Raw genomic sequence first — 25,130 nt, 5'->3', positions numbered from 1 at the left:
CCTGCTAGTAACCCTGCCAAATATATTGCTAATGAATATATTGCTAATAAATTAAGATAAAGTATAACAAATCTCTCATTTGTGTAATGTTTTGAAAATGTGTTGGAATGTACTTGGAAAGCATTAATTATGGAAGCCAAGTGCATGATTCAGTGTGACACGTAAGCACAGGTTTAGATCAGTTAAACTTTGGTTAAAAATCCCAATTAAGATACAGACTCACTGAGAAGCCTCTGCCAATTTTTTAACAGCCAACTATAAAATGGGGACAGCTGCCTCAAAACATTATTATGACATCATAACTCAAAATCTATCTCAACAAAGCCTTTTGCAAACTAGGATCCCTACATTGATTATTTATTTATTCAAGAATTTTGGTTCTATTCCCCCCCCCCACACACACATACATACACAAAATGGAAAAATACAACAATTGCAAAATTTGACAAGGAAACAAAATAAATTTGACAAGAAACAAAAATAAATAATAAAATCTAATTTTTGAGATGACAAGGTAGTTTATGTTCAATTTTATTCTGCCTGGAGTAAATATACTGTCATGTACAGAATGAATTATTTAATTAATGATACTCAGTGGTCTGGGAGCCATATGGCTCTTTTACATGCTCCTCCCCCAGTGGTTCTTCTGGGCATAGTTCCATGTGGCCCCTGCTCCTTATTCTAATAAAAGTAAGCAAGACCATTGCCCTGTAGGACTTGTTACTAGCACAGTTGAAATATCTCCTGCAGCTAGGACTGGAGAACAGATTAGCTGCAAGCCATCCTGAGCTGCAAGCCTCATGCCAGAGATGGAAATAAAAGGGTCATCCTCTCCAATGTCCCCCATCCTTCTCTGCAGCCTCTGTACTCTCATTTCACCATCAGAGAAGCAAACTGGCTGCAGAAAACAGAGAGCATTAGCCACCACCGCTGCAGGGAAGAGAGCCTGCTGTGCAGGTGGACAGTGGTGGCCTTACTATATGATCATCCTGCTCTATTTTTCCAAGCCTTGGAAATCTCACATAGTTACCCGAGTTCTGTGCCTAAAGCTAAAGAGAGACTCCAAGGGTAGAGAGTCCGTTCCATCAGTCCTGATACACAAAGTTCAACAATTATGATGAGAGAAAAATCTGGATGTTCATAAATAATCTGTAATTTAAAAGGTTATCATTATATATGTAATATTAATAATATCATTGCATTTGGTGGGGCATGAAGTATTCATGTGACTTTTTTGGTTGATGGTACTTGAGAATGTGGCTCTCCACAAGCTACAGAGTGAGCACCGCTGCCATAAACAATCATCACGTGAGTCCCAGATAAGTAAATACCAAAGAGGTTTTGCATATTCACTGGTTATAAAATTCAATCACTGCAATGTAATAATGTACAAAGGAATACTACTATATGAACTAGATATACAATGGGCTTGTTTATATCACTACATAGTTGCAGTTTAAAATTTAATTTTAAGCAATCAACACTAAGTTTATATAAATTCTGTAATTCTCAACATTTGCCCCTTGTGATTTTGAAGAATACAGGGTAAAAACAGACAGGTGATCACTTGAGATACCCCAATGCCCACTGATGGTTTGCACTGGAAAATCTTTATGTCATTTTCAATCTGTGTACAGAAACACTCATATATGTTACTTTAGACTGCTCAAACCCAGTATAACTCCCTAGTATATATATAGGCATACAGAAACTGAAAAATGTCTTCCAAACTATTTGCAAATTCATGTCCATATATGCTAACTGGAACAATATGTCCTCATGGCCATACTTTCTTTTAATCATGAGAATTCCTTCATGGTTCGTGATGGATGTAGTTCATTCCATCTTCAATCATTCATGGAATAGAGTTTACAGTAAATGTTTAAATGTTTTCATAATTTTGCACAAGCCTGGCAGGAAATGCTGACCTGGCACTTGGGTTTCAATTTCATTTTCATTTTCTGGGATTCAAGTAAATGAAACCAAAAAGAAAAATTTCTTGCTTAACTGAGGCCCTTTCCGCACGGGCCATAAACGGCGGCTTGGGGACGGCAAAAACGCCGTCCCCAGGCCGCCGTTCGCACAGGGGGCGCAGCTGCATCACAGCCGCGCCGCCCTCGTGCCGCCCGCCCGTCCCCACACCGGCATTTCCCCAGTGCGCTCGGCTTCCCAGTGCTTCCCCCCCTCCTCGTTCCCTGTACTTACCTTGTCCCTGGGCCTCCTGCACATCGCTGAGGCCTGGGGACACACCCACCTGCCCTGCGCCGCTGGAGACCTTGGCGACGCGCCGGAGGCCCGGGGACACGCCGGGTCGGCTGGGCGCCGGCGCTCCGCGGTGCTGGCTGCCCGGCTCTTCCTAGGACCGTCCGTGCGGACGGTCCTAGCGTCGTCGGGTCGGCATCAAGTACGCCAACCCGGCCACTTCCGCATTCTTGCGGAAACAGCCAAAGTTTAAACAGTACAAAGAACACACAATTTTTTCCCCAGTAAAGTCAGCACTACAAAAACTGGAGTGAAAATAAGGCTTCATTCACTGATCCCAAACATACTTGAAAGCAAATCCAACTGATTTCAGTGGAATTGATTTTCAAAGAAAAATTAGGAAAAAACAAATAAGATTTCCCTTCACCTCAAAAACTTGAAAATATGTAACAAAGGGATTGCAGGCAAGCTGAAGCTACTACAAGTGTTAAGTACCTCTCACAAAGACCATTATAAGTTTTGTGTCAAATTATTAAATGTATGAAATCTACAATTATCCACAGATTAGCACTGAAGCTAAACATAAAGGCCAGTATAGATAAACAATTAGCAAAGTAGGATGCCAACTGGACAGCAATCAAGATCACTAATGCAATAGGAACTCACTAATAGGCAGTGGTGGGATTCAGCACCACTCCAGCAGAACCGGCTGTTAAAATGATTCTTGTAAACAACCAGTTGTTAAATTATTTGAATACCACCACTGCTGTTAGGTATATAGAAAACCTCTACAGTAGTTTCTGTGATTTTTTAAAATTCACCACAATTTAGCAGCATCTTATTAGACTCTAAGGCCCTTTCCGCACAGCGGAAAGGGTGCTCATCCACAGGCAGGAAATATGCCGGTGGAGGGGAGGAGGCCGTTTGCATGGGAGCGTGCGAGCGGCTCCCGCAGAGGCCAGCACAGAAAAGGCAGCTCTGCACGGAGCTGCCTCTTCTGTGCCCCCCCCCACTCACCTCGTCCTCCAGCGTCGGTCTGGAGGGCTGCAGGGGGCCACCCATGCTGCCCTCTGACCTCCAGGGGTCGGAGGGCAGCGTGGGCGGGTCTTAGCAGCCCTCCAGACCGACGCTGGAGGACAAGGTGAGTGGGGGGGATGGGAAACCAGCGCTTTCCAAAAACCTCCCTTGGGAAGGGAGGTGGAAAACGGCGCCTTCACACTGCTCGGGGCTGCACAGGACGTCGCTGCTGCATTGCAGCAGCGCTGTCTGTGCGAATGGCTGCCCAGGGACCAGTGTTTTTCCGTCCCTGGGCCGCTGTTTTTGGCCCCGTGCGGAAAGGGCCTAAGACTTGGCAGAAACCTGGTTTTGCTTTCAATTTATAATGGCAGGCCAATATTAGGAACTTATAAACAGTAATTGAATATGCTATACTTGTGATAGTAGGATTTTCTAAGTGATTTCTAAGTCTCTGAAAGTTCATGCCACAATAAATCGATTAGTCTTTAAGATTCTAGAAGATACTTTTTGTTACTTATGTTACTGTAATAGGGCTGTCCCTCAAAGTGTCATTTCTAAAAGCAAAACAGAACTCTCTACCCTCTGAATAGAAATGATGACACATCCCACCATCTCTCTTTTTACTATACTATTATACTAACTTGAAAACATTTTTTTAAACTTTGTGGGGCTTTAAAGGAGGGCTGTCTTCAACATTCACAAATTTACTGGTATAAAATGTTGCCCCTGTTCTACTACCAGCAGGCACTGCTGGAGGGAGGCTGCCATTCCCAAAGCCTGCACTATAAAGAGGACAAGAGGGCATGCCTTCCATCAGCTAGAGTCCTGTGCTGCCAGGTACATTCTCTCCCGCTGTTCTTTGTGGCCAAGTGAGAAAGCTTGGAGGAAGAAAAACCAGCTTCTCTGTCAATCTGGGAACAGGTGGAAGGAGCTTGGCGAACCTCTTGCCCACAAAGGGAGAAACCTTCCATGGACTAGGAGGGCAAGAAAGGAGTAAAAAAAAGCTGACTTGAACTGTATGGAGGACAACTGATATGAGGGAAAGGCTTATGGGAGCTATAGGCTCCCATATAGAGGGAGGGATTAAGGGAAAGGGCAAAATGGCTTTGGTCAGACCCACTTAGCTACTTCTGGAGTAGAACCATGATAGCCAGTGGGTCTAAAGAACACTAAGTCTCACAAAGGCTACCACGGTGGCCTCTGAATGGCACTGAGCTGAGGAGACACATAACCAGCTCACTGCCTGGTAGAAGAATTACAGCAGCTAATAAGTCACTTTTCTGGGGGTTGCACTGTGAATTGTGATGGGTGAAAGAAGAAAGTGGCAACAGTGAGTGAGGGTGGTAGAACGAGGGCACCTCATGGCTGGATGGCTGATCTCTTGGGGGGGCAGTATTCAGAGTCATCATTTTGTATTAGCTTCTTTCTTCATCATCATCATCAACCTTTTATTGGCATGAGTTTAAAATACAACAGAGAGGTTGAGGAGAATCAAGTTAAGATAAGTAAATAAAATAAGTAAAAGACATTTCCAGCAGTTAAAACAATAAATAAATAAATAAACTAAAATCTGTGGCGAATCTGTTGTGCCAGCGCCAGGAATTTGGCAACGTCTAGGGATCTCTGAGGAGACTGATCACAAAGCAGATAGAAAGATTTGACCTTGTCTGATGAGTAGGCATAGTTCTCAGTGTATGGGTCTATATATTGTCTTCTAGATGAAGCATATAGTTCGCAATTAGGAACATTTGCAACCTAACACTCTCACCCAACAAAATCTGTTTGACCATTGGTAAACACAGAGGCATAGTCCCTGACTGGAGCAAACCCTCTCTGGCCAAGCACCACCTCAGTATACTATTAAAAGAAAGTTTATACCGTGTCAACCTGCGCTCAGTAGAAATGATGGATTATGAAAACCATCAACTAAGAGCCCTGCTAACCTTCAATTCATCTAGAATTCCTGCAAAGCTACTGCGCAGTAGAGCTCGGCTGGCAACCAAAGGCTTGATTTTATCTCGGGTTTTTAAACATACCATCGTCCACCCTCTAATCTACGAGAGCTCAGTCACTCAATTAAGACCCGAGAACGAAACTACTTTGGAATTTGTCAAGGTCCCAGATACTTATAAGACTGCAATGAAGCCCCCTAGTCCCAGGGAAAGGAAGGAAATGCAAGAAAATGTGACCTGTACACAAAACTCTCACAGGATAGAGCTGGAGCAGGAACAGGAGCAGGAGCAGGAGCAGGAGCAAAATGGCATCCTTAACAGACGAGATCTGACACACTTGAGCCCATCAAGGAGCAGTATGATCACATCAAAGGCGTGCCATCTCCAAAGAGACCTGGCCAGTGGCCCAGATTCTCTCCTTTTACTAGATGTCTCATTGCCAGCAGACAAAAACAAGAAACCTCCAAACCCAAACTTGGCTGGCCAAGATGTATGTGCAACACCCTTCCTGGAGCTGGAAGTTGACAGATGGTCAAGTCAAGTTTTAAATAATGCCCAGGCCGGGGAAAAAGCAGGAAAATCATGGGCACAAGAACTTGCCGAGCTCCAATATATACCCTCCCCATCTATACAAGCAGCCCCAATGGAGTATCAACTATCAACGCCAAGGCCCTGCAAAAACCCTCCTGCTGATGGGAACGGCTGTATCTTCCATGACATCGGAGATAACTTACAGAAAATCACACCCCTCGATTGACTATCTAGAACACCAGAACCCCGGACTATCCGTTGCCTCTCATGGAATATTGCTGGCTGGCAAAAGTATTCCAGGGATGAGGACCTCAAAGACTTTCTAACCACTTATGATATCATCTTTTTGCAAGCTTCTTTCTTTTGGGGGAGGTCTTATATTCAAAGTAGTATTCCTTGAGAAATAGTATTTTATTAGCTAGCATAAATGTGAAAATATAAAATGTAACTCTGCACCCAAAACAACTTTCCCTTGGCACATGAAAAATTTTGCTAATCTAATATTCAGAAATCAATACAACACATACATTACTTAAACTGTCCAAAACCCATACAGTATCTAACTCACAAAAGAGGAAGCAGCAGCACAGTTATACACATATACACACAAACAGAATGACAAAAATCAGAAATTCCTTAGTACTGGTGAGCAAATCCTTCTGGAGAACACTCTTATCAGTTTTTAATGGCTCACAAAAAGACCTGTTAAAAACACTATCTGATTTAGAAGGAGGCTGAAGAGATGCTGAATAAACACAAGAAAAATCCATCAAGGCAGGCAGAAGAGCAAAAAGTTGAACTGTTTTGGTTTTATGCAAGGAAAACACCAAGCACAGGGAGAAGTGAAGGCCGATACCTACGGAGTTCTGCTATAAATCTAAAGCTCACACATAAAAGCTCTTCTTTGTTGAAAATGTTGTTAGACACAACAAAACACAAATGTTATGTAAGAGCAAGCTCTGCCTCTGACCTTTCACTCTGTAACCGTCAGGCTTCATTAATTCTCACAAGGCCTGACAGCTCTAGCGTTAATACTCACGCTTTCTGATCGAGCCACACAGCAGGTTCAGACTGCTACCTTCTCCTCTGAAACTCATGCATTAGGGTTCCTTCCATGCTGGCAATGGAAAACCAAGTCTAAGAAACATTAAACACAAAAAACTACGTTACAATAATGTCACGGTTGAGCCATAAACCCATCATAACAGGGGAACTACTGGAACCCCACCTAACCTATCCCTAAAGTCCTGAATGGGAAAAGTATAGATCTTCACCAGAGTCCACTACATCTGGTGACATGACGCAGTTTGTGTGGTTCCTAATCAGCAGACTGTAAAACACTCTCAATTTTATACATAACTGTCCAGTGGCAGGTTCATTAACAAACAATACCACCAAATGGCATTAAAAGGGACCACATAAAATGAAGGAGATTCATCTGACACTCCAGTATCTGTTAATGAAGGAATTCCTTACTTCTAAATGTTTATGTCTCAACCATAACATTATTCTAATGCAACTGTTTGTGATTAATACCCCTTTTAAACTTGGTCAAATAAAAAGAAACATACTGCATAAATAATAAAAAACTTGTTCCAACAGCCCTGATATAATTTCTTTTCAAGTCATGAATATCAGTTGCTGAGGTGGTTAACATGATTCATCAGTAAATTCCAGCACAACTTTCCACCAGAATTTACCTACTGCTCAATATGCTTATATTCCAAACTTGTGCATGTTTACTCACATACAATTTCTGATTTTATTCAAGGAGATTACACTCATATAAATATGACTGATTTCTTCACAAAAATACTTTTAAGTATCTAATACTGAATTCTCAGTTGCTATTTTTTTAAAAACAAAACTAATAAAGCCTTCGACAATACATAAAACTAATAAAACTGATCTTTGTTAATATCTGACAACATGAATCACTGCTGAGGGATATATTTACTTTTGAAACTGTTAAAATTGTAAGGTAAAGGCATCAGAAATAAATATCTAAACTGGCCCTTTCAGTGGCATCCAGCCTCATCCAAACACAAGCTGTGGTGCTCCATTGCTGCTCCCATAGAGGCTTCCTGGCGGCATGGGTAGGTTCGAAAAGTGCAAAAGTCCCCCCACTGCTGAGATGTCTCAGTGGGCTGCAATGGACTTATGCCACCCAAAAGGGTAGCTTAAGTCAGAACTGCAACATAATGCTGGCAAAAGCCAAGAGGGAGCCAACTAAGCTCTGTTCCTCCCCAGGCCATGCCCCCAGCCTACTACACCGGTGAAAGCAGGGGCCCTGGGATGCTGGTGAAATGCCCAGTATCTCGATTCAATGCTGGGGGCAGTCACCACCCATGCCAGTGAGATTGCCCCTCCACTGGGGTAAGTGCCTCGGGCAGGACAAATCCACCAGCATGGCAGAGCACCACTCCCAAGAGTGGATTCACTTCCCCCTTTGGATGGGGCTCTTAGACTCTAACCCATCCAGATTAAGTTGTATACAGGTATCTTGCTGCCAAAATGCTATTTTGCAAATGCAGCAATTAGACATCTAAGACTCTCTGATAATAATATACGTTATTTTAATGACATGATGCTGATTATGCATTGTGGTGGCATTATTCTTTTTGGATATGATTTTTAACAATAAATTTTTAATGTCTTTTTAAATTTTTTATTGTATAGTATAGTTATATAACAGATACATGCTATGCTTTTAATCAGACTATACATTTTCCCCATTTCCCCCTTTTCCCCCTCCCTCCCCCTTCTTCTTTTTCTTTTTGTTCAAGCAAGCAGCAGAAAGTTCATTCTTCATATCCTTTGTTCCCATTTTTCTTCGTTAAATCCAGCTTCTCTCATCCATTTCTCTCAAAAAAAAAAAGTTAACTTCAAATCTCTTCTATAATGTAAGGTTCTTAGCTTTTTTCTTGTCAGAATATATTTTTAATTTCTTTGACATCATCTCAAAAATTTCTAACTGTATTTGTTCCCAAACATATTCCAACCATTTTGAGATTGTCATTTCTTTTTATCTTTCCATCCTAATGCGATCACCATGTGTGCAGCTCTAATCATAATTTTGTACATTGGTCAATAACTTCTATTCACCCTTTTATCTTCAATTAGACCTACCATTAATAAATCATTGTTTAAATTAATTTTAATTTTTACTAATTTTTCTATTTACTTCAAAATATTTTCCCAAAACTTTTTAACCTCCTTACATTCAATCCACATGTGGGTGTATTATGCTCCCAGTTCACCACAATGCCAACATCTTGGGCATAAACCCTTAATCATATAGGCTAGCTGTATTGGGGTTCTATACCACTTGAAAATTATCTTTCTCTCCAGTTCTGCATATTTTTCTATCTTTATCTTATTCATGCTGTCTATAGTTCTTTCTATTTTTCGTTATCAAAAAGTTCTCCCTTCTCCCATTTTTGTTTGAACGTTCTCATCATAAATTCCTTATCTTCCATCATATAGTTTTATACTGATCCCAATATATTTCCTTGTAATTTTTCATGACTTTTCAGCCATTGTGTCAACTTTTCTATGTCTGATACAATAGTTAAGAGCTCAATAAACTGAAAATCTGAAATCTGAACCTCTTGCAAGAATAAAATTAACTGCAATGTACCAAAATTATCTTGATACAGTCTATAGTTCAGTATCAGAAAGGAATAAAGCTCAGATAGGAGTAAAACTAAAAGACAACCTAGGTCCAGTTTACACTTCTTCGATAGTTATGCAACAATAATTGCCTACCTACATAGAATAAAACCCTAATGCTATTGAAACAGGGCTGTTAGTTTCCACTTTAGCAAACAGTTTAAGATAATGGTCACTCACTTGACTGTATTACAAAATATTTCATACACGAAGCTCTCTTGACCTAAAAACCTTCCCCATTAATTTCAGAGGAGGAAATCCTCTGTTCAAAGAAAAATACAGCTCTATGTATCCACATCCTCCACTGAAATGAAAGGAGAAACCTGTATATACAGCACATGTGTGTGTATATCACAGCACACTTGAGGCTCAGGATTGCAGTTCAAGCATTTTTAAAATTCTACTTTATTCAATATATCTATAAACAACAGTGACATTTGGGGAAGAAGAAAATACGAGGATCCACACATTCCACCTGAAGTTTTCTCTCTGTTTCTTAATTATTCCAGTACTGAATCCCAGAGACTATACACAAATGGAAAAAAACTCACTCTTTACTGCCAATAGGACTAAACAGAAATGGGTATCTTGAATTTGATTCAAGCCAAATTGAAAAGGAACATTTTTGGTTAATATTAAATTAGGCTAAAATACAGAAATGAACCCTCATACTATATACATCTAATAAGAAAAACCCATATCAATTTCAAAACTTTCAAAGCATTTTCTAGAAATGCATCACAGATCAATTTACATGGTACCTGAGCTGCTAAGCAAAACTAAATCACAGGTTTCAATTGGCTTAACTTATATTGGAAAGTGAGAGAGTAAACGCTTGGAAATGCAATTACTGCAAACAAACCCCATTTTCCCAACTCAAGAGGGAATTTCAGAGGACATTTTATTGCCATAAGATTTCCAAAGGCATCAATACACAAATCCATTTCTTTATAGAATCGTCATTCACTGTATAACCCAATCTTCAGATTTCGAGCAAATTCTTTAGAAGATATTACCTTAGGCCGTTTCCGCACGGGCAAAATATGACGCTGCCGCGAACGGAAAAAAGAAGCGCCAGAGCTTTAGAGCTGCTCGCACGCCGCATGCATGGAGGTGCGCATCGCTACTGCCGCTAAAACGCTAAACCGGCGCGAAGACGGTGTATTCAGAAAACGCTTAAACCCACTCTTTTTCCCCATGTGACGCATCGACGCCGCAAGACTCGTGCGTAACAGCCGCCACGGAGCTGTCGCCACAAATGGCGCTGGCCTGCACGGCTTCAGCGCGCAGGCGCTAACGCCGCTGGTGACGCCGCCTCCGCAGCGCCCGCGGCGAACCGTCACATTTCTGCGGGGCTGCGGACGCCCGCAGCTCCGCCTGTCTGTGTGAACGCTTTTTTTGGGATGCGTCGCAATTTGCGACGTCATCGCGTCGCTGCTTTTGGCCGTGCGGAAACGGCCTTACACAAAGACAGTGTCAATTTTAATCATTTACACTTTGAAACTTGGTGTGCCTGAACCAATAAAAAATACCATATGCAAACAGCCCTGAAAGTTCTTCTAACATCATTTTCCTTTGTTTCTGCAATTTACAGTTGTAATTAAAGGGCTTCTTATTCCTAATAAAAAAAAGGAAAATCTGTAAAAGGAGAAAAGAAGATCATCTTGTGAAACAATTACTCAATCTGTAATTAATTATCAACTTCATGTTGGTATTGGAGGGGATGGTTTTGGGATTTTCATTTATAAATAGTTTTCTCTTCAAAGACCAGTGAATACTGCTATTAAGAATTTCAAAACTGTACAGTTTAGAAAGAAAACATGTTATAAATCTGACTCTAAAAGTCTTAGCCCAAATGTGCTTTGAAATCAGTGAGAAATTCTGCAATGGATCAATACAAAAACAAGTTATATAGCAAAGCACTTCTGCTTCCTTTTGCTTCAATGGAATGTTAAAGGGCATAATCAAATATGTATAGTGTACAAGCTCAGTCTTTCACTAGTTTCCAATATTTACCACCAAAAAAAATCAATCTATCCAGAGAGAGAAAAAGACTGATAGACAGAAAAAAAGTTCTTTTTGACACATAGCTACCAGCTATATAATTTTTTTCTTAAGATTTAGATCTTTATGAAATGTTGATGTTGTGAATATGTGTGAAATACTAATGTCATTTGTTTTCGAATTTGAATGTTCACAATTTGGTAAACTAACTTTAAAAGATTTCCTTTTAATCCCTTGTTTCTTTGCTTTTAAATTAACCTTGTTGCAACAGTCTGAAAACTCTACTAACAACATTGCAATTAGCTAATCAATATGAATTTAAATGCATTTGTCTAACAGTTTAACATCATATAACTTATAAGAAACCTCCCCTCTCCCAACATATTTTCATAAGAAGAAGTCAATTGGATGGGTTAGTTGAATTTTGAGAGACATTACATTAAAAGTGAGAACTAGAATGGTGTAGTGGTTAAGAGTGGCAGATTGTAATTTGGAGAACCAAATTTGATTCCTCACTCCTCCACATGAAGTCTGCTAGTTGACTTTGGGACAGTCACAGTTATCTCAACTCTCAGTCCATGTAAAAGCAAGCAATGGCAAACCACCTCTAAACATTTCTTGCCTTGAAAACCCTACAGGGCTGCCATAAATCAGCTCTGACTTGACAAGCACACACACATATACACATTAAAAGTACAACATATGTCTATACATTTTGCAATAATCTACATCTTCAGCAAAATCATGTGGCAATTACCTTTCTAAATTGCTCCATTTTAGACTTAGTGGCAGAGGAATGTTTCATTTCTAATGCCCTTATACTCTTAAAGTCCCTATGCAACCATAACAGCAAACCAAGGAAAGACCTAGACTCAATTATTCTATTCAGTGATAACAAATCTTTCTAAAGCAGCATATAGATATAATGTTCACAATCCCTGTCTCTTCTTCCACTTGCATTTATTCCTCCCCTCCCCCACAAAAAACCTGCTCGGTTTGCCTTATCCATTGGTGTGATGATACTCTGAGATTAGCTCTCATAACCTAGAGTTTGAAAGCAAGGTGGGGTTTGTATTTGCAAATACTGATGTATGTGGAAAACAGTATTAGCCATGTTCATGGGTGCCAGTACAGATTCAGTACTATACTATGGTTAAACCACACTATACAAGAGGGAGAATAGTTTATACAGGAGAGATAGAGACTGTGAGCTCACAGAATGCTCTCATTCTCCTAATCAAGTCTTTGAACCAGAAAAACATTTTCATGGGTGCAAGGATTTTCCTCTTGTGGAGCATGACTTTGTCACCACCTCCCTTCTTCAGCAATCCAAAATTCCCCTCTGAGATCCTATTCCTGGGGAACAGGCAACCTACAGGCTTTATGGCTGCTGGTGGTGTGTGATAAACAGCACAATCCAGAGCTGTCAGGTGGGAAGGGATGGCACCGCTCCAGTACTAGCCTGCCTCCTTCAGAGGGCTTACCTGTAGTGCAGGAAGCCCTAAAAAGTTTTTTTCATCTCCCATAGTGTGGAATAGATACACCACAAAAATCATGACATGTCTCTGCCAGTGCCCCTGCCAATGCAAGCAGATCAATTGAGTTCTGGAGGTCAAATAAGGTCGGCCACACACTCTCAGCAACACCAGCAGTCTTCTTAGCTTTCACAACTATTGGTTTGTCCATTACACATCCCACCATGCTCCTTTAGCCCGCATGAGTGTCAAGTTACTGGTATGCTGTTGGGGAGAATATATCTGCCAGGGTGATTTTATCTAAGACAGTGCCAGAGCAAAAATAGTTAAGCACTACTAATCTTCACTGCAAGTCTGAGGCCCCTTCTGCACAGGCCAATAAACGCGGGCTAACCACGGTATAAAACCAATGTTGGGGGGAACTTTGCATGGATCCCGCTCCTAATGTGAGTCTGCTCCACATTTCCCACCCACCCCAACCTGGATTGTCTAGTTGCAGAAGTTATAATTACCGGGATCACAGAAGAGTGTTATCTCACTCAGGATAAAGAAATACTTCCATATATGCAATCACCTGCCCTGATGAGGATAGCGCAGGCTAGACTGATCTCATCAGATCAGTCTCATCAGAAGTTAAACAGAATTGCCCCTAGTTAGTATTTGAATGGGAAACTATCAAGGGATGTCATGGTCACTATGCAGAGACAGGCAGTGGCCAACCACCTCTGAACTCTTGCCTCAAAAACCCTACAGGATCACGCTAAATCAACAGCAACTATAGAATTACCTAAATGTTTTACAATGTTTCCAACTTTTTAACAGCTCTGCTTTGAGCTTCTAACAGCCTGAACTGTATAAAGAGCTGTAACTCTTCTCCAGGGCTGATTCAGCATGGGCCAAAAACAGCAGTGTGAAAATGGTGTAAAAGGGTTTATACTGTTTTCACACCATTTTCACACCGCTGTTTTTGGCCCATGCGGAATCAGCCCAAGACAGAAGCATATCTTTACCTCCTACATTTCTACACTTTTGTACCAGATGTTGCTATGCTGTATTAGGCTCCTCTGTGAACACAAATTATTTACAAAAGTAATACTTTTCCCAAGTATTTTTTACAACATCATTAGCTGTGTATTTCTTTGATTTAACTGTTGGAATCTGTTAAAGCAAACACTCTTCAGCTATATGGTATTATCTATATATATCCAGGACCATGGCATAAAAAGAGAAGAACTCTTCACCAGAGCTAGTAATTAACAGTGAAATTTACTATAATCCTCATTAGTTACTTAAGATCAGTAAAAATTTGCTTCTTATGTATATTCAACACCAGAAAGGTTTTGCTATCTTTACTACAAATGCTGCCATCTCTGTTTTTACAGCTGGACTTACAGAAGCATTTGTTTATTAATGGCTCAGTTGCTTCCGCTATAAGTATATGTGTGCCTTCTCCAAATTCTGGAAATCATTTTAAAGAGGCCATTTGTCACTGTTAGGGCTCCCCAAACCACACGTTCCTGTTACTACATGTTCTGTATGCTTTACTGCTGATCCTTACTCATAAGCATTAAAAAAGTAAAAAAAAATTTACTGGCCTTTGCAAAAGCTTTCATAATTACTTAGCTTGAATTTGATCATGGAGTAAAGAAGTCATTCTAAAGTTTTAGCAAATTTACTCTAATTCCATCTACAGGGAAAGGTATTTTAATGTCCCCTAAAATACAGAGGAGTCCTATGGCAAAGAGTGGTAAGCAGAAGTACTGCAGTCCAAACTCTACTCACAATTGGAATTCAATCCTGACAGAAATCAGTTTCAGGTAGATGGTTCAAGGTTGACTCAGCCTTCCTTTCTTCCAAGGTCAGTACAATGAGTACACAAGAGTAAAGTATAGATGACTGTGGAAGGCAGTGGCAAACTAGCCCCATAAAAAAGTCTTCCTAGTAAACATCATAATGTGACATCACCCCATGGTTCAGTATGGTGCTTGCACAGGGGACTACCTTTACTTAAAACAAAGATTACTAGCTTTCACACACCGTGTCTGATCAACAGAAAAATATTCTTTTTCAAATATAGTTAACAACAAAGAAATTGAATTCCCTGTTTTCAGCCTGTTTCCTCTGTGCCCTCACTCAAATTCACTTTTTAATCTTAGGATAAAATATAATATTTGAGGTAACATTTTCTACCCAAGATTGCTTCAGATAACCACTTTTTCATACTGCATTAGTAAGATTATTTTCAGTAACATATACCAAGGTTTCTGGCTATAACAGGGGTAGGGAACCTGCGGCTCTCCAGATGTTCAGGAACTACAATTCCCATCAGCCTCTGTCAGCATGGCCAATTGGCCATGGTTCCCTACCCCTGGGCTATAACATGGGCAGGTTCCCTACCCCTGGGCTATAACATTTCATCCTGCCTTTCTCCAAGAACTTTAGGGAGGCACATATGCTTCTCCATCATTCATTTATTTGTTTTCCCATTAACACTCTGCCATCTTCCATCAGCCCACTTCAATTTCTACTCCCATTCCTTCAGTTTATTCCACATCTTTCAATTCCTTCTCCTCCATCCCATGCAAGAAACTAGGTTAAATTTAATGCATGGCATTTCAGTGACACGTGCTTTTAAATTTACTTCAGCTAGTTCCATGGAAAGAATCAAAACCAAACTGAAAGCGACTTCCGGTGCGATTTCCGGCGGAGCAAGAAGCTCCGTGAACGGTCGGAGCGTCGGGGTTTCGGCAAGCCCCTACTTTTGAGCAGTAGCTCGAAGATTGTGGGCTCCCATATAAGCTCAGGTATAAAGAGCTTAGCGAAGGGCAACTGGCAGGTCGGACTTTTCGCGGGACTGCAGGAACGCGCGGGCGGGGAGAAGAGAGGCGTGGCGGCTCTGGAGCTTCGGACGGATGCGGCGTCGCGCAAGAGCTCTCTCTGCTCCGAAGAGGGCTTGGCTGTGACGACTGGCGTGGTGAGTCCCGGTGGCAGTGGGGCAGCTACTGGTCCAGAGTCCCGTCTAGCCTGGCATTGAGGGGCTAAGCTCCGCAAGAGCCTGTTTAACCTTTGAATATCTCCCAGCCGAAACCTAGGCCATTAGGCCCAACTCCGCCAGGAATGCATTGCTGCGAGGCTTGTATGAGTGAGGATATTAAAGGAAAAAAGCCTGGGCGTACCTATTAAAGAACTGAGGTTTGCTTGACTATAATTGCATTACAAACGCAAGGAGTAGCTCTAAACTTGAAAAGATCCTGCATAGCCCCTGTGTGCCTGACGGAATTACATTCTTACAAATTGGGGGAGGCAGAGGAAAAAGGAGATGACTCCAAGGAAGAATAACAGAAATCAACCTGTGGGACAGGGTCAGTCAACAAACCAAGTGAGCACTCCGGATAAGCTGAATATTAATGAAATGATGGCTAAATTGGATTTGATTACAAACACTATCATGGAGACTAATGACATAGTTAAGAAGATAGAAGAGGACTTATCAGGAATAAAAGTGGAAGTTAAAAAAATTGGGACGTTAGAACATGGAATAAACCAGCTGATAGATAGTGTCAAGCATATGGATGACAAACTAGAAGAACTGGACGGTAGAGTTGAAAGACTGGAAACGGAGAAGGAATCTTATATATTAGATAACTTATGGTTAGAAATGAAATACAAAGAGAGATTCTTAAGATTTAGAAAAATTCCAGAACAGGACAAGGAGGATTTAACTGCCAGAATGGTGGAAATTTTGGCAGAATTTACTGGCAGAAATGGCTTAAAAGATGTTGAACTGGAGATTGATGAGACTTATAGGGTAAACTCTAAAATTGCGAAGGAAAAAACCTTCCTCGGGATGTAATTGTGACATTGATGAGAAAAGCATTCAGAAATGAAATTTTGCATAGGCATTATGATGGGAGATTGAAAGTGGTTGGAAAAGAAATTATTATTTTGAAGGAAATACCCAGTAAAATCCTGAATGCTAGAAAAGAATATGCAGAGCTAACAGCCACTCTACAGAAAAAGAGTATTTATTATAAGTGGGAATTCCCGGAAGGATTGTCATTCCAGTTTAAGGGAGGTAGAAAAGTTGTGGCTAGTAAAGTAGAAGCAGTTGATTTCTTGAAGAAATTTTAAAAAGAACTAAAGTAGATAGGATCTTATTACATTTTCTTACCTGAGTTAACTCCTGTTAAGGACCTAGCTTTCTCTTTATCTTATCTCCCCTTTACAGGTATTTTGGAGTAGAGCTCTAGAACGACCCATTGGATACTCACCGTGAAGGGGTCTTCTCCTGGGTGGTCGGGGGCCGTCTTGTGGGTTATTCACCACCACTCGTCAACGAGGCAGGAAGAGCTTTTCTGGTCACTTCCTGTAGTTGGTCGGGGGCCATTTTAGACCCCAGTATCTGACTAGGCCGAGACATGCTCCGCAGCACAGAAACATAACAAACAACGAACAACTACAACAGGAAATAACATGGAAGGGACCAGAACACAGAAAATAACTGTAACACTTCTAGTCAACCTGATTTAACCAAAAAAGGAAACACATATCTCGGAGAAGAACGGAACAGGGAGGGCCAAGACGGCATTTACGACCGCAGGAGAAGACCCCTTCACGCTTGTGTATCCAATGGGTCGTTCTCCTGGATGGTGGGGCCGCCTTTGTGGGTACTCCCAAAGCAGAAAGTGACCCTATAGGGTGGGTTCCGTTAGTCTCCAACAATGTAGTTCCAGGACCCTCCTTCCAAAGGAGGCCTGAACTGCATCTATTGAAGCACAATTTGCTGGAGTGCCAAGCCTGCGAAGTGAGGAGGGCGCAGGCTCCAGGTGGCTGCCCTACAAATCTGCTCCAGCGGCACACATGCATGTGACCAACGCCAAGCATTGGCGGCTGCACTCCTTGTGGAGTGCGCTGTGATCCCTGTGGGCACCCGGCAGGATGATTTGCCTTGTGGGCCTCAATGGCAATGCAAGCCTTTAATGTTTGAACTAATGGCTGCTGCTGCGACCTTAAGGCTTCGCCCAAGCGAGGTGGCACCACATTCACGAACAGGGACTCGGTCTTACGGAGTTGCTCCGTGCGGATCAGGAAAGCCTTCAGCGAACGGCGGACATCCAGGTGATGCCACAACCGCTTCCCTGGGATGTGTAGGCTTGGGACAAAAGTTGGGGAGGACCACCTCCTGGCGCAGGTGGAAGGCTTTTCGATGCTACCTTAGGGGACGGGAAGGGAGTGGGATCCCAACTTAAGGACCACCCTGTCAGGAAAGAAAAGGCAAAGGTTAGGGTTCACTGAGAGGGCTCTTAACTCAGAGACCCTCCGTGCAGAGGTGATGGCTACCAACAGAAGGAGCTTCATTCTGAGCCACCGCAAATGGATCGATTGAACCGGCTCGAATGGGGATCTGGTCAGCGCATCCAGGACGGTATGTAACCGCCAGGACGGAAAGCGGTGTTGAGCCTGGGGCTGAGACTGCTGCACCCCCTTAAGAAACTGCAGCACGTCCGGGTGCCTAGTGATGGAAGTCCCCTGCACATGGGGAAGGACTGTTGCCAAGGCCGCCAGTTGCCTCCTCAGGGTGGAGCTGCGCAAGCCGCGGGCGAACCCCTCTTGAAGGAACCTAAGAATGGTGGCCAAAGAAGGAGACTCGGGGTCTAGGCGCTTGCGCCTGCACCATCTGACAAATGCCTTCCAAGAAGCATTGTAGATCTTAATGGTTGACCTACGTCTGGCAGCCACGATGGTGTCAACTACCGACTTGGGGTAGCCCTTACTTCTCAGGCGCCTCCTCTCAAGCGCCAGGCGGTCAGCTTGAGCCAGCCGGGATCCGGGTGGAGGAGGGGCCCCTGGGATAGTAGGTCGGGAATGACCGGGAGGTGGAAGGCCGGCGCGGTCGCCAACTCCCTGAGGACCGAATACCAGGACCTCCTGGGCCAGTCCGGAGCGACCAGGAGGATTTCCCTGCTCTCCAGCTGAACCCTCCTGAGCAGCCTGTGTAATAGCGGCAGCGGAGGAAAAGCATAGAGTAGGCCCTCCGGCCAAGGTGACGAGAGAGCGTCGGTGGCCATAGCTCTCGGGTGATAAAACCGAGTGATGAAACAGCCTAGCTGAGCATTCTGATACGATGCGAACAAATCCACCCTCGGGGACCCTAGCCTCTCCGTTATCATTTTGAAAACCTCCGGCTTGAGCATCCACTCTGCAGTGGACACCCTGGACCGACTGAGATAGTCTGCCTCTATGTTCAGACACCCCCTGATGTGCACCGCCCTCAGGAAAGCCAAGTTCGCCTCCGCCCACCTGAGGATGTGAAAGGCCTCTTTGTTCAGGCGCGAAGACCTTGAGCCCCCCTGGTGGTTGATGTAAGCCATGGCCGATATATTGTCGGTGTGTACCACCACATGTCTCCTTAATAAGAGGTGTCTGAAGGCCTTCAGGGCAAGAGAGGACAAGCCCGGACCTCCAGAATGTTGATGGGGAGGAGCCGGCCGCCTCCCTGGACCAGGTCCCCTGTGCCAGGTGGGCCTCGAACTTGGCGCCCCAGCCCTTCAGACTGGCGTCCGAGAAGATGTGTAACTGGAGGCGGGCAGCAAAAGACTTGCCCCGGCTTAAGTTGCTCGTCACCAACCACCATCGGAGACTGAGGCGAACAACTGGGGATAGGGGCACCGGGCGGTCCTTCCTCTCGATGATGGCTCTGGAGAAGGGGCGGAGAAAGGCTTGAAGGGACCTGGCATGTGCTCTCCCCCACTGAATGAGGTCTATGGTGGATATTAGGAGACCCAGGAGGCTCGCCAGCTGGAGCAAGGACGGGATTCCCTGTGTCAGCACCCTTCGGCAAAACTCCTGGATCTTCTGCACCTTGGACGTTGGAACAAACAGAGTGCAGGAGGAGGTGTCTATCAGAGCCCCCAGGTGCTCCATCCTGTGTGCCGGGGTGATAGAGCTCTTTTCTAAGTTCACTACAAACCCGTGAGCCGACAGTGTTGACTGGACTTCCTGGACGTCCCTGAGAGCCTTGTCCCTGGACCGGGAACGAATCAGCAGGTCGTCCAGGTAAGGATGTATATGAATTCCCTGACTGCGTAAGAGGGCGATGGGAGCAATTAGCACTTTCGTGAACACTCTGGGAGCTGTGGCTAAACCAAATGGGAGAGCCATGTATTGGTAGTGTAGGTCCCCCAGGGAGAATCTCAGAAACCGGTAGTGTGCTGGGTTTATAGGCACGTGGAGGTAAGCCTCCTTCAGGTCGAGGGACGTTAGGAGATCCCCCTGTTGGATGGCCACTACTGTAGATCTGAGAGACTCCATGCGGAACCTGAACCGGCGTAGGTAACGGTTTATGTGGCGCAGATTGAGGATGGCCCTGACGTCTCCATTCTTTTTGGGCACCGTAAAAAAGTGGGAGTAAACTCCCTGGCCCCGTTGGTCCTGGGGCACTGGTTGTATGGCCCCTATGTCCAGTAGGTGGGCAGTGGCCAGCCTCAATCTGTCCCTCTTTTCCCCGCGCGAGCCCACTGGGGAGGGGAAGGAGCGATCCTTCGGGAGGAGCCGGAACTCCAAGGAGTATCCGGAGCAGACGATCTCCTGGACCCAGAGGTCGGCATGGGGGAGAACCCACTGACTCTGAAAGACCAAGAGTCGCCCCCCGATGGGTGGGTCGGAGCAGTCACGCCTTGTTCCCAGAGCCTGGGTTGTTGGGGAAGGGCTTGTTACTTCTGCCCTGCCACCTGAAGTCCTGCCTTCTGAAGAGAACCCTGTTGCTGCTGCCACTCCAGGTGCCGCCTACCCTCACGCTGGGGACGGAAGGTCGGGCGATACGAACGAAAGGGCTGCTTAAAACTGAACCTAGGTCTATCAGACCTGACCGATCTGGGCATGGTCTTTTTGTGGTCTTTGGTTTCCACAAGTATCTTTTCTAGCTCAGAACCAAAGAGGATCCCTCCCTCAAAATCATAGCTGGCCACAGTTGGTTTGGACTGTGTGTCCACCTGCCAGGACTTGAGCCAGAGAAGTCTACGTGCCACTGAAGCAGTGGCCATGACGCGTGCGGTGGTAAGAAAGGCATCCAGAGTCGAATCTGCTAAAAAAGACAGAGCCATAAGTACTCTCTCCGCGCCTTCCCTGACTCCTCTGTCCCCCGGTGGAATGATGTCCAGGAGCCAAGTTTTAAGCCAGACTTATGCATGCTCTAGCCACCGTGGGTCGGAGGGTGCTAGGATCCTGGCACGCCAAGTGGTTGTGCCCTCGTGGGCCCTCTTGCGGAGGCTGTGTGGATCGGCCTTCCCTGTCTATGGCATCCCTGAGGTTGCCCCTCTCCATCCCCTTATGAACCAAGCCTCCTGACTGAGAGGGCAGACACGGGCCCATCCACTAAGCAGGCGTTTTTATGAAGCCTGTCCAGGTGTTCAGGGGCCGTGGGTAGAGCTTCTTAAAAATGGAGGGAAATGCTCTATTAGCTGCAGGGTTGGCCCATTCCTTTCTGAACTTCCTTTCGAACAGCTCAGGGAGAGGGAAGTATTTTGCCGCCTCTTCCTCCGCATGGAAAATGGAGGAGAGGCCTTTGGGAACGCCCTTGATAGGCTTGTCCACAGCCACAGCCTGTGGATCGACTGCTTCCTGGGAATCGTGCAGGTCCAGGGCCGAGATGGTCTTTGCTAATAGGGTGGCTATCTGGTCTGAGTTAAACTGCCTGTGATTCTGGTCAGAAGGCTCTGGGACCTGAGTGTCCGGATCTGAGAAGTGGTCAGAGTCAGAATACAGTTCCCCCTCACTCATGCCACTCTCATCCGACCCATAGGGAAGGGCAAGCCAATCCCTGTCCGCTCTGTGCCTGGGAGATCTTGAGCCGGGGACCTGTGTCTCCTGCGGGAGCCAGAACTCCGTGCGTGGGGGGAGGGGGAGCCGTTGGTAAACGCTGTGCCACCTCTTGGTTAATGGACGAGCGCATGATCGCGACTAGCTGCCGGGGAGAGAACTGACTCCAAGTATCAGGGATTTCCATCTCCCCCCTCTCTCTCTGCCGCCCGTTACTTGCGTGAAACTGGCCTGGAGAGGGCGATCCGGCTCCCTTCCCTCACGAATTTCCTGGGCCACAAGGCTCTGCTGAGCCGGGGCCTGCGCTGCAGCTGCGGCTGCGGGCAGGGCGATCAGGGAGGAGGAACCTCGTTCCAAAGGGCTCCCAGCCCTCTGCATGCGGCGTCCGGAGTCCTCCTCCTCGGTGAAGAAGAAGCGCTACGCCGACGTGTCGGATGGCCCGGCCGCAGCGCCAGCGCGCCGATCTACCCGCACTCCTCCGCCGGCGTCGGGGAAAGGGAGACTCCCCTGCGCGAGTCCAACAGCGGCTTCGCTTCAGGGGAGCGTTGCCCTGCTCGTCTCGCTCAGCCCTTTGGCTGCGTGGAGGAGAGCGGGATGGTCTCGTTGCGGCTCGGGTGTTCTCCGCAGCCGATCTCCAGAAGCCCTCACGGGGCGGAGAAAATGGCGCCGTCGCCATTGCTTTTTTCCCCTCAGCTTGTTTTTGGCGGGAAGGGGGGAGCGGCAAAAAACGAGGGGAAGGCGAACTGACACCAGAACAAGACTTACTCACTTGGGGAGAGAACAAGACCACAGATAAAACTTACTCACAAACAACACTTAAGGAAAGGTTAGGAAGGTAAGAAAAGAAAGGCGATGAGGAGCCTGCCGAAAATGCTGCACTCATTGACGAGGCAGGAAGATACTGGGGTCTAAAATGGCCCCCGACCAACTACAGGAAGTGACCAGAAAAGCTCTTCCTGCCTCGTTGACGAGTGGTGGTGAATAACCCACAAGACGACCCCCACCATCCAGGAGAAGGGCTTGTGTTTGTGTTGATTTTTAACTATACTTAGGTTGTATTTCAGTTATATAATAAAGTATGAATATTGTCGTGTGGAATGTTAATGGACTAAACAGTCCAATGAAAGGGAAAAAAGTATTTAATTATTTGTTGAAACAGGATGCGCAAATGGTATGCATTCAAGAGACTCATATACTGGGTAAGGACATTCGGTTTATTAAAAACCCAAAACTAGGAATTGATTTTGTAGCCGCTAGAAATAAGGGGAAGAGGGCAGGTGTAGTGATGTATATTAAGGAAAAGTATAAGCCTAATTTGGTTTATAAAGATTTAGAAGGACGTTTCTTGTTAGTGAGCACTATTATCAATGGTCTAAATATAGTGACTGTAGGAATTTATGCTCCCAATACAGGGAAAAATGAATTTTTCGGTGAAATATTTTTGAAAATTTCAGAATATTTATTACAATATGATGGTTTTCTGTTAATGGGTGATATGAATGGGGTGATGAATGTGGATGCTGACAAATATTATGGGGGTTCACCTGCAGTATCCAATGAACAGGGGAAGTTGCCTAAAATTTTTTTGAGGGGGTACAAATGTTAGAGCTTATGGATGTTTGGCGTTATAAACACCCCAGAGAGAAAGATTTTACTTTCTTTTCATCTAGGTTTAATATGGGTTCTAGAATTGATATGATTTTGGCATCACCTGTACTGATGAAGTGGATTTATAAGGCAGAAATTCATGCAAATATTATTTCAGATCATAAACCAATTTCTTTAAAGATAAACCAAAACAATAGGAAACAAGAAATTAGATGGTCATTAGATAGGAGGTTACTTTTGGATGAATGTACATTAACTGATTGTAAAGATAAGATTAAAGAATTTTTCGTACTTAACGCTGAGGAGGACTACTCGAGAAATTTGATCTGGGACTCCTTCAAGGCTTACATAAGAGGGATTCTAATTAGTCATAGGTTTAGGATAAGAAAAGGAAAAAATGCTGAGTTATTAAATATAGAAAGGCAAATAAAAGAAAAAGAACAAGAATTGATTAAAACTCAAAATAAAATCAAAGTACAGGAGACTATTAACCTACTAAAACATCAATTTGAAATTCTACTTACTACTGATGTTTATAAAAAAGAATAAGGTAGAAAAAGACAAATTTTTGAACAAGCGGACAAGCCTAACAGATGGTTTGCATGGAGATTGAGAGAGGGAGAAGTGCAAGGAGCTGAAAGGAGTGTATTCTACGTTTCACGAAAATTGGAAATGCTTAAAGGATATCAGATTGTTACAGATAATGAACTGATCAAAGATGAATTTCATAAATATTATTCCTTGTTATTCCAAAAAAGAAAAGATCCAAGTCGGTTAATAAGGAAGAATATAATAAGTTACTAGGGAAGCTTATTTGTCATGGACCCAATAGATGAAAAATTTAGGGAATCTCTCTGAATAAGAAAAAATTAGTAAGAGAGGGAGGTGATATATGGAGGTAATTAAAAATCTAAGGATTAATCCTAAAACCCCTGGTCCAGATGGCATTCCCAATCTGTTCTACAAGAAGTTCTGTGATGAATTAATAGACTTTTTGGTTAAAATTTTCAATGATATTCATATTCAGGGAGTCCCAGACACATGGAAGGGGGCTAATATTTAGCTTATACCAAAGGAGGACAAAGATAGAACTGATGTCGCTAATTACAGACCTATATCTCTTACTAACTCAGATTACAAAATTTTTGTTACAATTTTAGCGAATAGATTAAAAGAAGTTCTTTTGGAGGTCATACCACAAGATCAATCTGGTTTCCTTCCCAAGCGCCACATGAAGGAAAATACCAGAGTTATTATCAACATACTTGAATATTTTGAAAATCACCCAGACAAGCAATTAGCGCTATTATTTCTGGATATGCAAAAAGCATTTGACAGTTTAGATTGGCAATTAATTAAGATAGTCTTACAGAAGAGACAATTCGGTTTAAAATTTATAAACTGGATAGAAAAAATTTACTTGGAACAACATGCAAGGGTAATTGTAAATGGGGAGAGGACAAGTGAGTGTCAGATACAGTGTGGCACACGCCAAGGGTGTCCTCTCTCCCCATTATTGTTTATTTTAGTTTTCGAGTTACTTATTGACAAAATTAGAAAGACCCCAAACATAGAAGGGGTTAAAATTAAAAAAGAATGTTATAAAATTAGGGCCTTTGCGGATGACCTTGTTTTGATTTTGGAGGATCCACTTAAGAGCTTGGGTTATGTGAAATTAATTTTGGATCAATTAATATAATATCTGGCTTGAAAGTTAATAAACCAGAAGACCCAGTAGATATTGGTTACAAAATATGGATGCTCTCGAGAGATAAGAAAAAGTTTAGGAAAGAAAAAAATGGGGAGGAAAAATCTCCTCTAAAAAATAAAATTTTGTAGAATAAATTTAGCA

The 25,130-nt window shown here is 43.7% G+C and overlaps 1 protein-coding gene across 4 annotated transcripts in view; it reads right to left on the bottom strand.

Moving 5' to 3' along the window:
• MPPED2 (metallophosphoesterase domain containing 2) overlaps window positions 1-25,130 on the bottom strand; it is a 198,099-nt gene that overhangs the window by 96,609 nt on the left and 76,360 nt on the right. For 3 of the 4 annotated variants that reach the window (XM_048485103.1, XM_048485102.1, XM_048485104.1), the window contains one exon: window positions 6,742-6,839. The exons of the other annotated variant lie outside the window; for it this stretch is intronic. In XM_048485103.1, coding sequence (XP_048341060.1) covers window positions 6,742-6,799 — 58 coding nt within the window. In that variant the 5' untranslated portion in view covers window positions 6,800-6,839. The remainder of the gene's footprint in view (window positions 1-6,741; window positions 6,840-25,130) is intronic. 4 annotated transcript variants of the gene reach the window in all.

Source organism: Sphaerodactylus townsendi, linkage group LG02 (assembly GCF_021028975.2).
Source record: "Sphaerodactylus townsendi isolate TG3544 linkage group LG02, MPM_Stown_v2.3, whole genome shotgun sequence".
Lineage (NCBI taxonomy): Eukaryota > Metazoa > Chordata > Lepidosauria > Squamata > Sphaerodactylidae > Sphaerodactylus > Sphaerodactylus townsendi.
The sequence above is the reverse complement of the archived record's forward strand: the minus strand, read 5'-3'. Positions and strand labels throughout refer to the sequence as shown.